Consider the following 17,045-nt stretch of genomic DNA (forward strand, 5'->3'; position numbering starts at 1 on the left):
ATATATGTAAATTGAGCAACCAGAATGGATACACTACCAACTAATCAAGTTAAAAATAAAAGTTAGAATTATTTTTTTCCTCCTTCACATTTTATTCAGTTCATCAGGCATCTTATATTCAGTTCGTCAGGCATCTCTATGCTGGTTCCAGCTAGTTTCCAGACTCTGGTGACTATCTGTAAACCTGTAAGTGGTTTGGAGTCAGGTTATTAGCAGGATCATCTTGTCCCACATGAGTTTGCTGGCCATTAATGATCAGAGGTCTTGCTCTTTGTCCTGTTACCTTCAGAAGTGTGGCTGGCTGGGACAGAGGACAAGGGTTTTTCAGTTGCAGAGGCCAGGCTTGTGGCTGAAAACTCAAGGGGCTCCTTTTTTTTAGCCTTCAGGGCCAAACGATCAAGTCATTCCTGCTCTGAAACACTTTTAAGCCCTGTATCAGGAATTTTTTTACGTCTGATGTTTTAGAATTTTTTTATGTGCTGTAAGCTGCCCAGAGTGGCTGGGGAAACCCAGCCAGATGGGCAGGGTATAAATAATAAAATTATTATTATTAAGTTGTTTTAACATCATACCCTGCTATCAATAATTAATTATTACTATTATTATTATGAATCCTTTGACCTGAATGAACTTAAGAGCCTTGCTGGATCAGTCCACAGGCCCGTCTTGTCCAGTATTATGTGTTTACAGTGGCCAACCAGATGTCACAATGGGAGGCCCACAGGCGAGACCCGAGCATAAGGGCACCTTCCCCTCCCAGTTTCTATAAAAACATAAGAAGAGCCCTGCTGGATCAGGCCAATGGGGGGGGGAGGCATCTAATTTAGCAACCTGTTCTGGCGATAGCCCTCTCCCCCCAGGAGCAGCCAAAGGACCAACCACTTTTTGTTTCAATGTTAGCTCCTTGGGGCAGAGCTCCATAGTGGCACGAGCTTACCTGTACGCTTCGCCTACATCACTCTCCCTCTGAAATACCATGAACATGGTCAAAAACGACAACAAAAAACACCTAACCCTCAACCTGAAGAAAGGGAACGTCACCAAGTTCGCTCGTTTTGTAAGCTCCTCGGGGCAGGGAACTCCCTCCCTCCGCTTTCTCGCGCGCCTCCCTAACTGCTGCCAGGCTTCAGGGACGCCCACGGCGCCCACGTTAGATTGAGGGCAAACAAGGAAATGAAAGAACTGACAGGATGAATCCCTCCAGGGGCTCGGGGGGGGAGGGGAAGTGACGTCACCTACTCCCTTTAACCTCCTGCGCTGGTTTGCAGGGGCCGCGCCGCTCGGGGGAGGGGGCGGGGGAGGGGACGGCGGCCCCTCCCCTTCACGCGACCCCGTCAGTTGCTCTCGAAGGGCCCCGAAAGAGGCCCCGGCGCTTCTCTCCCCCCACCCGCAGAGCCAGAGTCAGGCCCCCCCCCGGCTTCCCTCCCTCGGCCTTTCCCGGCAACGAGGCGAGAGGCGAGAAGCGAGAAGGTAGGGAGCCCACTCGACGGGTCGGTCGGCCACTCACTTACTCGCTTCTTCCCCCTCAGAGCTTCTTCTTCTTCTTCTTCACACCGGAAGCGCCTGGCGTCCTGACGTCACTTCCGTCCGCTGCTTCTGCACTTCTGAGGCAGCGTCCGTGGGGAATGCGCCTGCGCCGCTGCGCACGCGGGGCTTTTCCTTCAGGCATGCGCAGAGCGTGTGGCGGGGGAGCATCTGCTCCGCTCCGGCGGCCCTGCTGGCTATTCTCTCGCTCGTTCATTTCTCCCTCCCCGCCGGGCAGCCCTCGCTGCGAGGCAGGCTAGGCTGAGCGAGGCGGCCACTGGCCCCGAGGGCACTGCAGAGTGAGCCTCGTCCAGCGCGGGATCCGAACCCCGGGCTCCCGGGTCGCCGTCGGGCGCTCTAACCGCGGCGCCACGGTCCCTGCGAGCGCGGCAGGCGGAATTCCTTCGCTTCATCACGTGAACAGAGGCGGAATTAGAAACCCATCCGGACAGTTCTAAGTAAAATGCCAGCGTTGTACACCGAGGTAATTCTAATCGGTTTTAGGTATTTTTAACTTTTGTATGTTTTAAAGTAGGGTTGTGACTTTTTCTTGATTTTTCTGTTTTGTAAACAGATTTGAGGCTTTTTACACTCATTTATTCCATAATATTCATATACTGCTTGCTTAATTAATTAATTAATTAATTAAAAGCTGCTTCGTGTAAACATAACTCATATTAAAAGGTAAAGGTACCCCTGCCCGTACGGGCCAGTCTTGCCAGACTCTGGGGTTGTGCGCCCATCTCACTTAAGAGGCCAGGGGCCAGCGCTGTCCGGAGACACTTCCGGGTCATGTGGCCAGCGTGACATCGCTGCTCTGGCGAGCCAGAGCCGCACACGGAAACGCCGTTTACCTTCCCGCTGGTAAGCAGTCCCTATTTATCTACTTGCACCCGGAGGTGCTTTCGAGCTGCTAGGTTGGCAGGCGCTGGGACCGAGCAGCGGGAGCGCACCCCGCCGCAGGGATTCGAACCGCCAACCTTTCGATCGGCAAGCCCTAGGCGCTGAGGCTTTAACCCACAGCGCCATCTGCGTCCCTTTAACTCATATTAATGCAGCTGATAATGATCTTAAAGTGGCCTAAACTCTGAAAAAGCAGAGTTTTACTTGGGCTGGATTCTAAGTCCGTTCAACCTAGGCTTGTGACCTGGCAGAAGTTCTGTCTGCAGAAAGGATGGTGTAACTCAAACACTATGTTAAAAGCTTGTTTTCCTCTGCCAGGCTTTGGCCGGCTGAGCCAGCAGTAGCCCTGCTGCTGAACAGAATTTGGATCTGGTGTAAATTCATGCCAGTCTGCTTTACACCAGCTTCTTGTGTATAGGATCGTTCCTTTAGGATTACCATAGAATCATAGAATCATAGAGTTGGAAGAGGCCACAAGGGCCATTGAGTCCAACCCCCTGCCAAGCAGGAAACACCATCAGAGCACTCCTGACATATGGTTGTCAAGCCTCTGCTTAAAGACCTCCAAAGAAGGAGACTCCACCACACTCCTTGGCAGCAAATTCCACTGTCAAACAGCTCTTACTGTCAGGAAGTTCTTCCTAATGTTTAGGTGGAATCTTCTTTCTTGTAGTTTGGAACCATTGCTCCGTGTCCGCTTCTCTGGAGCAGCAGAAAACAACCTTTCTCCCTCCTCTATGTGACATCCTTTTATATATTTGAAGATGGCTATCATATCACCCCTTAACCTCCTCTTCTCCTGGCTGAACATGCCCAGCTCCCTTAGCCGTTCCTCATAAGGCATCGTTTCCAGGCCTTTGACCATTTTGGTTGCCCTCCTCTGGACACGTTCCAGTTTGTCAGTGTCCTTCTTGAACTGTGGTGCCCAGAACTGGACACAGTACTCCAGGTGAGGTCTGACCAGAGCAGAATACAGTGCCACTATTACTTCCCTTGATGTAGATGCAATACTCCTATTGATGCAGCCCAGAATTGCATTGGCTTTTTTAGCTGCCGCGTCACACTGTTGGCTCATGTCAAGTTTGTGGTCAACCAAGACTCCTAGATCCTTTTCACATGTACTGCTCTCAAGCCAGGTGTCACCCATCTTGTATTTGTGCCTCTCATTTTTTTTGCCCAAGTGCAATACTTTACATTTCTCCCTGTTAAAATTCATCTTGTTTGTTTTGGCCCAGTTCTCTAGTCTGTCAAGGTCGTTTTGAAGTGTGATCCTGTCCTCTGGGGTGTTAGCCACCCCTCCCAGTTTGGTGTCATCTGCAAATTTGATCAGGATGCCCTTGAGTCCATCATCCAAGTTGTTGATAAAGATGTTGAATAAGACCGGGCCCAAGACAATACCCTGTGGCACCCCACTAGTCACTCTTCTCCAGGATGAAGAGGAACCATTGATGAGCACCCTTTGGGTTCGGTCAGTCAGCCAGTTACAAATCCACTGAGTGGTAGCATAGTCAAGTCCGCATTTTACCAGCTTCTTTACAAGAATATCATGGGGCACCTTGTCAAATGCCTTGCTGAAATCAAGGTAGGCTACATCCACTGCGTTCCCTTCATCTACCAGGCTTGTAATTCTGTCAAAAAACGAGATCAGGTTAGTCTGACATGACTTATTTTTCAGAAATCCATGCTGACTATTGGTGATCACAGCATTCCTTTCTAGGTGCTCACAGACTGTTTGCTTAATGATTTGCTCCAGAATCTTCCCTGGTATTGATGTCAGACTGACTGGGTGGTAATTATTTGGGTCCTCTCTTTCCCCCTTTTTGAAAATAGGGACAACATTTGCCCTCCTCCAGTCTGCCGGGACTTCGCCTGTTCTCCAGGAATTCTCAAAGATGACTGCCAGTGGTTCTGAGATCACATCTGCCAGTTCTTTTAATACTCTTGGATGCAGTTCATCTGGCCCTGGAGACTTGAATATATCTAAACTAGCCAAGTATTCTTGTACTATCTCCTTAGTTATTCTGGGCTGTGTTTCCTCTGCTGAATCATTTGCTCTAAATTCTTCAGGTCGGGCATTGTTTTCTTTATCGGAGAAGACTGAGGCAAAGAAGGCATTGAGGAGTTCAGCCCTTTCTGTGTTCCCTGTTTGCATTTCACCATCTTCTCCTCTGAGTGACCCCACTGTTTCTTTGTTCTTCCTTTTGCTACGAACATACCCATAAAAGCCTTTTTTGTTGCTTTTAACCTCTCTAGCAAGCCTGAGTTCATTCTGTGCTTTAGCTTTTCTGACTTTGTGTCTACACGTGCTGGCTATTTGTTTGAATTCCTCTTTGGTGGTTTCCCCCCTTTTCCATTTTTTGTACACATCCTTTTTTAATCTTAACTCAGTTAAAAGTTCTTTAGATAGCCACCCTGGCTTCTTTAGGCACCTTCCATGTTTCCGTCTCATTGGTATTGCCTGAAGTTGTGCTTTTACTATCTCCCTCTTAACAAACTCCCAGCCATCATGAACTCCCTTTCCTTTTAGTATTACTGTCCATGGGATCTCACCCAGCACTTCCCTAAGTTTTATGAAGTCGGCTTTCTTAAAGTCAAGAAATTGAGTCCTAGTATGCTTGGCTGCTCCTTTCCACTGTATAGTAAACTTCAGAAGAGCATGATCACTCGCACCTAATGATCCTTCCACTTCTACCCCACTAACCAGGTCATCAACATTGGTTAGGATCAGATCTGAAATGGCTGTTCCTCTTGTTGCTTCTCCCACTTTCTGGACAATGAAGTTGTCTGCAAGGCCAGTGAGGAATCTGTTTGACCTTATGCTCTTGGCTGAGTTTGACATCCAACAAATATCCGGGTAATTGAAGTCCCCCATTACTACTATCTCCCTTCCTTTTGCATGCTTGGCCATCTGTTCCAGGAAGACATCATCTATGTCCTCCGTTTGGCTTGGGGATCTATAGTAAACTCCCACAATGAGGTCACAGTTATTCTTCTCTCCCTTAATTTTGACTGAAATGCTCTCACTTTGGCTTTGAGGTTCTAAATCTTGGATCTCTTCACAGGTATACACATCCCTGACATATAACGCCACTCCTCCTTTCTTGTCTGGTCTGTTTCTCTGAAATAGATTGTATCCCTCCATTATTACATTCCAATCGTGGGACTTATCCCACCAGGTTTCAGTGATGCCTATTATGTCATATTTAGTTTGCTGTACCAAGAGCTCAAGCTCATCTTGTTTATTTCCCATGCTTTGCGCATTAGTGTACAGACATTGAAGTCCATTAATCATTCCCCCGTGTCTCTTATTTAAGGATTTTTTCCTCCCACCACTAGGTCTGCGTGCTGTTTGCTCCATTTGGTCTATGACATTTGGATGATCATGTTCATCAATTGATAGACTCCTACCTTCAGGAGCACTGTCTCCCTCCCCCACATTAGTCAGTTTAAAGCCCTCCTGATGAGGTTTCTGAGATTTATGGCAAAAACATTCCTCCCAACCGTTGTGAGGTGCAGCCCATCGCTTGCCAGAAGTCCATCTTCAAGAAACTGCAGTCCGTGATCTAAGAATCCAAACCGTTCCTGTTTACACCATTTGTGAAGCCAGCTGTTCACTTCTACTATTTTTCCCTCTCTCCCTGGGCCACGTCGTTCAACTGGGAGGACAGATGAGATGACAATTTATGCATTTAATTGCTTCAATTTCCTGCCCAGAGCCTCGTAGTCTCTTTTGATCTTCTGGAGGCTATTGCTTGCAGTGTCATTGGTTCCCACATGAACCAAGAGGAAGGGGTATTTGTCAGTGGGTTTTATGATTCCTTGTAGTCATTCAGTTACATCTTGGATCTTAGCCCCGGGGAGACAGCACACTTCCCGAGACATCTTGTCAGGCCCACAGATCACTGCTTCTGTTCCCCTCAGTAGAGAATCCCCTATCACCACTACACGCCTCCTCTTAGGTCTGGTCGGGGTTCTTCCGTGAGCTGTCTGTTCCAAGGTCGCCTGCACATTCCCTGAGGACTGACTTTGCTGCTTGTCTTCATATACCTGATCGACTGTAATGAGGGAGAGATCCTCAAATGGAGTCTGCTCTTCGTCTTCCATGTCATACCAATAGTTTAGATCAAGGTGGGTCTCGTTCTGTGCAATCCCTTGCCGCCATGTTTAAAAGGACTGCGCACCAGATGAGGCACGTCTTCAGTCTATATAGAGGGGTTTGTGCCATTGATCCCTGAATTTCAATGTTGAGCAAAACATTCACTTATGGATTAAATGTCTTCTATCAGCGTTTTATATATATATATGTTTGTAAAACAGTTTTAGATAAACTGGAAGATTTATTGGTGTGAGATATACATTTAATAAAATATTTTTGAGAGTTTTCTAGTTGCTTTTTAATTCCTTTAAAATTATTTAAGCAGATTTTCATTTAAGCTGATCAAGCAAATATAACTGCAAGCCTGAAATTCTTGTAGAAAGCTATTTTTATTTATACATCATCATCAATATACACAGCACTTGTACACATATAGTCTCTGCCTAGAGTTTGGCAGCCACACATAGTTAGTCCTCACCCCCAACCGAAGGGAAGTCAGATCAGACTACTGTTTTCACATCAAAAGTGCCTGCAGAGGAAAAGGGATTTCAAGGAAGACAAGAGATGTAGAAATGTTCTGGGACCAAGTCCCCTTTCTGTCCCGTATGTCTTTATAGATAGCCCCATAAACAGATTTCATTTCTTTACTATTGAGTTTCTCAGTGTACAGCATCATAATATTTAACTATACGAGAATTATTCATGAAGCACAACTTGCATTTAGTAAACACAAGTGAGACCCACAACAAAATGTTGCAGTTTAAAGTATATTCCTGAAGTTTTCAAGGATATTCCCTTTGTTTCTCCTTCCTAGTTTTTCAACATGCTGTCAAAGTTCTGTGACTACTGATCAGACACTGTTCTCGTTTGTCTGTCTGTGGATTCATCAGGGATTTTCCTAAAGTTTGTGTTATTTCTGCAAACTCTTGATCCCAAACCCAAGCTTGCTAGTTCTTCTCATCTTAGGCATGGCTGGTACCATTTTGCTATGTAAGGGCTCACAGTGTGAAGCTGAGTTTGCTATTAGTATATAGAAGTGTGATTATCTGGTTACAATGTTCTGTTAGTAGTAAAGGTTTATAAAAGTGTGAGTCCACTGCCCCTTTTAACAAGGCCTTCAGGAAGCAACATTTGATGGGTCCATACATGCCTCTCCACTTCCTCTTAAATGTATGTTTGTACAACAAGCATGATAACCTCTCAGTTACTTGTCTGCATCCTAGAAAGGCTCTTCCAGTGAAGTCTTAGCGTATGACCAAAGCCACCACAGTATTATGGTCAAATCGGAGAAGTTATTCCATGCCATACAAGCCCACCTAGGGCACAGTTTGTTTCAAGTCACTTAAATGAAAATGATTACAGTGCCTCAGGCCATTACCCAACCTATATAATTTGCCCACTTTTATTATTTTGATACAGCCTCAATCCACGGTTCAGCCTGGGTGACCAACCCACTCCTAACTCAAGCTACAGATACGGCAGGGTAGGAATCCCTCCTCCCCGGTCGTCCCAATCTTTATTTGCTCCCAGATGCCACCACTGGTCCTTAGAAACGCTGTCTAATCTGGAAATGCTCACACTCCTTGTGTTTCATTGTGAGTCCATACTGAGGGGTTAAGTCCACTGTCTTCCCGCTGCACACACTCAGCTCCAGCTTCTGAACGATGGTCGTCAAGAAAAGGAAGACTTCGCCCTTGCCAACGTTCTCTCCAATGCACCTCCTCTTGCCCAGACCAAACGTCAGAACCTTTTCGCTCTCTGCTCGGTTTACTCCCGTCCCGTCAGCTGTGAGAAACCGTTCTGGGTTGAAGGCAGAAGGATCTCGCCAAAGCTTCCTGAAGAAGCAAAGAGCGGGTGTTTTAGTCCAGTGGTTTCCAAACTTTTGGTGGGGCCCCACCCCCTTGGTTCCAGAAACACTTCCCCAGTGGCCCCTGCCCTACCCTCCAAACAGCATTATTCAGAATAGTGGTTTACACAAGCCACACAATAAAATTCAGAACAGTAACAATTAACTGCACATTTATTCAAAATACCATTAAAACTGTTCAGTTTAATTAATTCAACAAAAATGAACTTGATCCAGTGACGCCAGTTTTTCCAATTCTGTCATTTACACCTCCGGTGCCCCCATTTGCCTCTTGCTGCCCCCCAGGTAATTCCCCAAGGAACCACTGGGTTAGAGTCCCACTGCCCCCATTTTGGGAACCATTGGTGTCCAAACTTTTTTCAAAGAGGGCCAGAATTGATGAAGTGAAGGGCCGTGAGAGCCAACCAAAGTTGTTGTTGACCTTTTTTTTTTTAGGACTGAAGTTGTTGAGGTTTTTTTAAGAGTTTACCCCAAGAAATAAACTGCCACAGGGGCCAGTTTAAACGGACTTTGGACATCCCTGGGTTAGACTCTCATTTCATATGAGGTTTGGAGAAAGCACCCAATAGTCTCCAATAGTAAATCCAGCTGCTTGAAACTGAGAAGAGTTATAGCAGGGGAATTGAAGCCTCTTTTTTTGGCCTGTGGGCTGTATTTCCTCGTGGACAGCCTTCTAGGGGCTTCATGCCACTGATGGCTAGGACAAAAGTGGGAAGAATAATTAATGTAACATTTATAAGTAGGCTAGTTTCTGCACACAATGACACGATCCAGCCAGGGAGAACTCAGATGGGGGGTGCAGAGGGCCAGGCTGGGAGGGCTGAGGTTCGACACCATTGGGTTACAGCCTCAGCCTTTCCATCCAGAGCCAAATATCTCAGGGATGCAGGATTTGCACTGAGAATCAAAACCGTTTATTTGGGGCAAACTGGAATACGGTAGCTCTACTCCATGCATTACAAAGCGGGTTCCAGAGATGCTTACGGATCATGGTTGACTTGCCACTGGTTGACAAAGACGCAGAGATCCTTCGGGATGTAGAAGCCATTCAGTGCTGTGTCCCTGGTTGTGCTACAAGGAAAGGAACCAGAACACAATTTATACATACACAAGAAGCTGCAGGTGTTTAGTTCTTATGTGATAAAGGTGGCATGGGCTGAATGTTAAAATGACTGCAATCCTAAAGCATGTATCTCTCTGGAATAAAGTATAATCAAACTTAATTCAAAGTAAAATGCTTTAGGAAAGCAGAGTTCAGACAAGCATGGAGGAAGTCAAGCAGTAAGTTAGGAGACAGGGCAGATTTACAAGTTGACACAGTCTTTTCAGCTGCTAATGGTACAATCCTATACATGCCTGTCTGGAAGTATATCCTATCAACTTCATTCCCAGTCCCAGGTAAGTGGGTACAGGATTGCAAGGATAAAATGGAGCAGGGAGTACTATGTACACCACCTTGATCTCCTTGGAGGAAAGATGGGAAATAATAATAATAATAATAATAATAATAATAATAATAATAATATACCAGGCCAAAACTGTTCCCTTGCCAATCCTGCACTGTGTGAGCCTTACCAGTGAGGGATGGTGAAAGGCAGGAAGGAGGAATGCCTAAACATTTCCAGGATGAAAGCTTCTGTGTAGGGCAACGTGGAACGATCTGACAGCCTAGGCTTCCTTTCTCTGCCAATGGTTTGGTCTGCAGTTTCCGGAAAGAGGCAGAAAATAAGATGGATTCAAATTTAGCCTGGGGCAAACATAGTTTTGAAACGCTTGAATTAGGAATGCCTGGGTTTACCTATTTCTTCCTGCATTTTCTTCTGGATTTCTGGAAACGTCACCAGATACATGAGGGACCAGGAGAGAGCAGTGGTGACTGTGTCAAAACCTAGACAGGTGGGGAAATATTCAGCATCAGGTACAAAACTATTGAACATTAATGCAACACATTCTCTAGGAGCCCAATTCCAAGATTCCATTCTCTGTACTGAAGTATCAAAACCATGCAGACTCTGAATTAGTTGTTAAGATACAGAGACAGGAGAGCCAATGCATTACTTCACAAAATGGATCGGAGATCTGAAGCTACAGTTTACTGTTCTTGTATTTGGTGAATTGGTGTGAACATCATATCAAATGATAATGACCAATGGTTGTAACTAGATAGGCTGATCCAGCAAATTTCCTCTTTTGCTAAACAGCGTGCACAATAACTTCAGTGGGAGGTGGAGGAGGGAGGAGACAGCTGAAAGGATTAGCAGATTCTTACCAGCTCCAAAAAGATCGCTGACGATATTGACAATCTTCTGATCCGAAAGCAGGATGTTTGCATTCTCATCCAGTTTTTTATCTTCGCAGTGGTTGATCAGGGAGTCAGTAATGTCCCGGATGTTCTCCTGAAATACAAATCCAGAGGATAAATGTCGTGCGTCCTCAAGTCTCTTACTGCAGAGCCAATCCCGGTCAGTTAGAAGACAGACATATAAAACTCCCTTATATCAGCTCAGGCTACCTATTGAGACTCACCTGGTATCTTCCCTATATACCTTCAGGCACTAGGCAAAAACATTCCTCTTCTCACAGGCCTTTAGCTAATTAAACAATCAGTGGTCTTTTAAAGTATGGGGGATGTTGTTTTGATTGTTATTATGCTGTGTATTTTTGTGTGGTTTTTTTTACTGTAAAGTGCCCTGTGGTCCTTGGATGAAGGCTGGTATAAAAATTTAATAAACAAAATAACCAAATAGCCCACTGTTGACTGTCAGCACTTTTCCAGGGTGTCTGACAGATGTCTCTCCCATCACCTGCTTCCTGATCCTCTTGCTAGGATCGCCAGCGATTGACCCTTCTGCAAGCAAAGCGTATGATCTACCATGAGCTGTTACAGAATAAGCTACAAGTACAAGAGCTCATTGTAGCTCTCCTGGCTGCAGGATGCTTCAAGGCATACCAATCTTCCTAAAGCTAAGCAGGTCGAGGTCTAGACACTGCCTGCATGGGAGACCATCTGCAACCCTGTAGACACCACCCTGTTCCATAGCTGATACATGGGATGTAATTCAGATGTCAGAATATGGGTTAAATTTCATGTTGTGGTTTCTATTCTGCATGGGCCAGTTACCCAGGCACCATATAGCTTCCTTTGCAAGTGTTAAGCCACACATTGACATGCAATCTGGTGTATCTATAGTGTGGAGATCTACGGCTCCGTCAACAAATACAATCTTTTAAAGTCTGGGTGGGCAGCATGGTACTTGTTCAGATGTTGTTGGACCATGGCAGGTGAAGGGCACCCTGTTGCCTATCCCTGCAGCAGGTTGTGGGCAAGCAAGTCATTGCAATGCCCTGGTCGGTCTTCTACCATGTTGGTGACAGTCCAGGAATACATGCCAGAAATCAAGGATGAAACTTTCCAAACTGAATGGTTCACACACACAAACATACCTTGTCAAAGCTCATGTAATGGTCCTTAACTATCTTCAGCACAAATGCAGTGAAGCGCTGGTTGAGGTCCTTGAAGGCCTTCATGGCACGGCTGGGAAGATACTGGAGGACAGGGATAAAGTCTGCCGGGTTCCCGGAAGCAGCAGCCGCCCCAAACTCATTGTTCAGGTTCACCAGACTGAGCAGTTCCTGGTCTTCATGGTTATAACGCTTCCCGAAGCACATGGCACAGATTACATTAGCCACAGAGACCACCAGGTACCGGTAGGGGTCAAAGCTCTTTTTCTCATCCATCAGCTCCTGGAACTTCATGACAAGGTAGTCTGCCTCTTTGGAGACATGCTCCTCCAACAGACAAGTGGAGGAGTTTGGGTTGGCAGAAGCCGAGAAGGCCTTCAGGGCATTCTGGGCCAGCTTCCTGCGCGCTCGCCACATTTCCCCTGAATCCCTGCCGAAGGTCAAGCTCTGGCCATCCCCAATGTACTGGAAGCTGTAGAGGTCAGGGCGCCCCGAGAACTCTTCTCCTTGCTTCACCAGGGCTTGCTTGATAGTTTCAAGCCCACTCAGGACCAGCACTGGCCTTGTGCCGATATGGATCTGCATCACATCCCCGTATCTCTGGCTCATCTTAGTCAAGGCCAGGTGAGGGTTCTTCTGAAGCTCCAGGACGTTGCCAATCAGTGGGTATGCCCTTGGTCCTGGGAGCTGCTTCAGCCCCTGAGGGATCTGCTGCCGGAAGGATTTGATGACAACCAGGAGCAGGCAGAAAAGCGCAATGGCCAGGAGGATTTCTGAAGGAGACATAATGCTTTGGCTACCCAACAACACTGCCTTCATCTTCCTAGATTCAAGTGTCCTGATACAAGCAGAGAGAAAGAGAAGAGCGGGAGAGAAACAGCATTGTGAGTAAGTGCAGGGACCAAATATCCGATGGTTATAAAGGTAAAGGTAAAGGTACCCCTGCCCGTACGGGCCAGTCTTGACAGACTCTGGGGTTGTGCGCCCATCTCACTTAAGAGGCCAGGGGCCAGCGCTGTCCGGAGACACTTCCGGGTCACGTGGCCAGCGTGACATCGCTGCTCTGGCGAGCCAGAGCCGCACACGGAAACGCCGTTTACCTTCCCGCCGGTAAGCGGTCCCTATTTATCTACTTGCACCTGGAGGTGCTTTCGAACTGCTAGGTTGGCAGGCGCTGGGACCGAACGACGGGAGCGCACCCCGCCGCAGGGATTCGAACCGCCGACCTTTCGATCGGCAAGTCCTAGGCGCTGAGGCTTTAACCCACAGCGCCACCTGCGTCCCCGATGGTTGTAGCACCATCTTAACACTGCAGAAGTTGAACTGCACTTGCTTTTCGACATCAGGAGTGTTTTCAGGACTGAAATTCCTCCAAACTCAACTTTCAAGCTGGAATAATGGATGGCCATCTGTCATGGATGCTTCAGTTGTGATGCCTGCACTGCAGGGGGCTGGACTAGATGGCCCTCAGGGTACCTTCCGATGCTGCAATTCTCTGAGCACCTGGAGGGCCAGAGGGTAATTCCTCTCCTGGGGCATCATTAGAACTGCAGCCATGGGCTCTTTTGCAGGGTAGGGAACCTGCGTCCCTCCAGACATTGCTGAAAGATAGCTGCCATCACCCTTGACCATTGGCCAAGCTGGCTGGGGCCAAAGCCAGCTGGAGTCCTAACAACTTCTCAAGGGCACCATATTCCCCACTGGTGTGAAACCAACCTCAGGAAGTTATGCAGGGTACCCTCACCCTGCCCTTCCTTAGACTGCCCACACCCATTGCCAGAGCCAAGCTCAAGCTAAACGTGCTCTGAGAGCCAGCATGGTACAGTGGTTAGCGCTGGACTAGGACCTGAGAAATCAGGGTTCAAATCCTCGCTTGGCCCTGAAGCTCACTGAACATGACCTTGGGGATCAGTCACTGCTCCTCAGCCTAACCTACCTCGCAGGGGGGTTGTAGGGATTAAATGGGGGCGGGACATGTGTGCCATCTTGAGCTCCTTGGAGAAAAGGGTGGGCTAGAAACGCAATGAAATAAAGTAAACTCAGAGGAGGCAGGCATGATCTGCTTCTGTTCTACATATATCTGATGGGAAGGTGGAGAAGCTCATTCTCAGCTGCCCCAGAGGGTAGGACCTGAACTGACAGATGTAAATTACAAGGAAGGAGGTTCAAGCTAAACCTTAGGAAGAACCTGTTGGAGCAAATAAGAGCTGTTGGACGTCAGAACAAACTGAAAGGTAGTGGACTCTCCTTCCTTGGAGGTTTCTAAAGGGAGGTCAGATGGCCATCTGCCATGGCTTATTTAGCTGTGATTCCTGCATTGCAAGGGATTGGAAGAGATGACTTTTGGGGCCTCTTCCAACCCTACAGTTCCATGATTCTGTATTTAAAATGGGAACAGCCTGTGATGGCTTTTCTATATGTCTCTATATGTTTAATCTCTTTTTATTGCAGCACAAGAGAACTATAGGCCCTGATCCACATTTTTTATATCCCCACATCTCTCCTTGCCTTACGGTGGTGAGAAATAATCTTGTGCGTGTACAAGCAAGGTTATTTGTTTCAGCACTGACAAGTACCGGTACTAGGAAACCATTAAGGCACTGGGAGGAGGCACACACAGAATAACAAAATGTCCCAGGATTCAAAATGACCCAGGGAGGGGGAAGGAGGACTTCAGTGCTCACCTGAAGACTGTGTTGTGTCACCATCCAACATGTGCCCGTGACACACACAAAAAAAGAGCACAAAATTTCATAACTTCAACAGCCACATCTTCCCACCAGCAATTCATTTTGTGCTGGGGAAATGTGAATTACCCCAGGACCAGGCTTGCAGGCTGTAGCAAGGACAGAACATCCAGATCATGCATACATGGAAAACCATTCACACATTCCCTGAAGAGAGGTACCATCTAAAAAAAAAAAATCTCTCATAAAAAATGATTACATAGCATGTGGTGGGTCTTTTTTAAAATAGGGGTGCAGCACGGACAGGCTCACACTGCAATCTACCCTTTCTCTGTATTTCTCAGCTGATCTGAAGCATCCACCAGGTTTGTTCTGAGTGGCATCTAGAAGGCATTCTGTGCATGCCCAGGGGCATTTTTTGTCAAACCACCTCTAAATCAATAAGGCCTTACACACGCACACAGTCAACGTTTGCAGGGCATTAGACTACATGACCCTTTGAGATCCCTTCAAACTCTACAATGCTATAATTCTATGATTTCAGCTCCGCAGCAAAAAAAAAAAAAAAAAAAAGTGAGTGCAACATATAATCATTGCGGGTTAGGAATAACCAGCTCTCTCTTAAACAAAAAGTTCTAATAGCAATTGTTTTGCCTAGAAAGACGACTCGGAGAAAAGGTAAATTGGCCACAGGCAAAAAAAGGTCCTTCCCATCAGCAGGCAAGCGTGCATGCACACATTCAGACGTGCAAGGAAGATCTGGCCCGTTTGCCGGGTCAAGCACTGGGGCTGGAAGAGGAGGAGAAGCCCCCTTGGAGTGCTCAGCTCACCGATCAGAAGTTTCAGCCTGTCTCCACCGCTCCGTCCAGACCAGCTTTGCCCGCGATGCCCGCTTTGGCACCGGATGGGATGCCTTCACTCGCCTCCTCCGAACCCGCTCCCCGAAGCACCGCTTTCGGCTCGCTTTATAAGCGCCTCCTCAGGCTCTGATTGGCCGGCAGCCCTCGGGTCACGTGGACGCAGCGAAAAACTTTGTTTTGCCCGGTTCCTCGCAAGCCTTTGCGCGCTCGCGCCAGGGAAGCCGACCCGCTGCGCTCCGACACTCGCTGCCCAGGAGCTGCGCCCCCACGGCGGGGGCTTAAGTCCTGAGCCCCCTGGCCCCGGCTGCAGACAATGTGAACAAACTAAAAGGATAAAAAAATTCCTTCCAGTAGCACCTTAAAGACCAACTAAGTTAGTTCTTGGTATGAGCTTTCGTGTGCATGCACACTTCTTCAGAACATCCAGATCATGCATACATGGTAAACCATTCACACATTCCCTGAAGAGAGGCACCATCTAAAAAAAAAAATCTCTCATAAAAAATGATTACATAGCATGTGGTGGGTCTTTTTTAAAATAGGGGTGCAGCACGGACAGGCTCACACTGCAATCTACCCTTTCTCTGTATTTCTCAGCTGATCTGAAGCATCCACCAGGTTTGTTCTGAGTGGCATCTAGAAGGCATTCTGTGCATGCCCAGGGGCATTTTTTGTCAAACCACCTCTAAATCAATAAGGCCTTACACACGCACACAGTCAACGTTTGCAGGGCATTAGACTATCTGAAGAAGTGTGCATGCACACGAAAGCTCATACCAAGAACTAACTTAGTTGGTCTTTAAGGTGCTACTGGAAGGAATTTTTTTATTTTGTTTTGACTATGGCAGACCAACACGGCTACCTATCTGTAACTGAAACTAAAAGGAACCATTGATGATTGATTTTATTGCTTTTCAACATACTGAGAACACGGCAAAGAAATTCCCCCATTCCCCTCCCAGTTTATCAAATCCTGTCGTAGCCTTGTTCGCGCGCTCAGCGAATGCCGGTCGTCGGAATGTCCCCACGCGCTCAGTTTCATGCTTCCATTATTAAATGTATATTTTAAAAAAAAGACTAACCAAGTATTCCAGCCAAAGCAGGAAGCAATTGAGGAGATATGGTCAAGTGGAAAGTAAGGAGACGAAAGGGATAAAGGGAAATATTAAAAGAGACTTGTGCAAACGAGGCCATAAGGCAGGATTCCAAGATCTTTTTATACGTTTATTGTGGGGAAAGAAAGGAGCGGGGAGGGGGCGCTGCTGGGTGACTGGAAGATGCCCAACTAAGTATTCTATGCCTCCCCTCCAAAGGAGTCCCCCACACTCCTCAAACTGGACTCCCCATCTGAGGAACAGCTCCGGATTCTCCTGGATGGAGGCCAGAATGCAGTGTTCTAGCTGGAACGGGCCTTGCTGCACAGGTCTCCGAGCATCCAGTGGGTAAAAGCTCCCTTTTCATGCGGATCGGGCCGCTCTAGAATGCTGCAGACAGAGACCCCACTGCAGAAATAGTAATGGGTCTTTGACACACACACACCGCAACACCACACTTCTGCACATCCGATGCAGTTCTTTTATCTGTAGACAAGACTTTTTATGTGCATGATTGAGCTCCTGTCCCTGATATAAAGGCATGGGCAGAAC

General features: G+C 47.1%; 2 protein-coding genes across 6 annotated transcripts in view; both read right to left on the reverse strand.

Annotated features, from left to right (window-relative positions):
- Positions 1-17,045, reverse strand: part of EDC3 (enhancer of mRNA decapping 3) — a 296,364-nt gene that overhangs the window by 20,542 nt on the left and 258,777 nt on the right. The window contains exon 1 of one of the 5 annotated variants that reach the window (XM_079991631.1): positions 1,512-1,628. The exons of 1 other annotated variant lie outside the window; for it this stretch is intronic. In XM_079991631.1, coding sequence (XP_079847757.1) covers position 1,512 — 1 coding nt within the window. In that variant the 5' untranslated portion in view covers positions 1,513-1,628. Of the gene's footprint in view, positions 1-937; positions 1,135-1,503; positions 1,629-17,045 lie in introns of those variants that run through there. 3 more of the 5 variants (XM_079991632.1, XM_079991633.1, XM_079991635.1) reach the window with 3 other exon arrangements.
- On the reverse strand, positions 6,894-15,510 carry CYP1A1 (cytochrome P450 family 1 subfamily A member 1). The gene is made up of 7 exons (XM_079991626.1): positions 15,370-15,510; positions 11,835-12,690; positions 10,660-10,786; positions 10,189-10,278; positions 9,966-10,089; positions 9,375-9,461; positions 6,894-8,358 (listed from the first exon to the last, which is right to left on the reverse strand). Exons 2-7 carry the CDS (start codon positions 12,669-12,671, stop codon positions 8,070-8,072), a joined length of 1,554 nt encoding a protein of 517 aa, XP_079847752.1. The 5' UTR covers positions 12,672-12,690; positions 15,370-15,510; the 3' UTR covers positions 6,894-8,069.

Source organism: Podarcis cretensis (assembly GCF_951804945.1).
Source record: "Podarcis cretensis genome assembly, chromosome: 9".
NCBI classification, from domain to species: Eukaryota; Metazoa; Chordata; class Lepidosauria; order Squamata; family Lacertidae; genus Podarcis; species Podarcis cretensis.

What these genes read in the sequence shown, in the direction of transcription:
- CYP1A1 (XM_079991626.1), bottom strand. Translation starts at nt 12,671, where the DNA reads ATGAAGGCAGTGTTGTTGGGTAGCCAAAGCATTATGTCTCCTTCAGAA. An exon ending in CAGCGATCTTTTTGGAGCTG is followed by an intron (nt 10,279 to 10,659) that starts GTAAGAATCTGC and finishes CCACCTGTCTAG; the next exon opens with GTTTTGACACAGTCACCACT. An exon ending in TGGCAAGTCAACCATGATCC is followed by an intron (nt 8,359 to 9,374) that starts GTAAGCATCTCT and finishes TTGCTTCTTCAG; the next exon opens with GAAGCTTTGGCGAGATCCTT.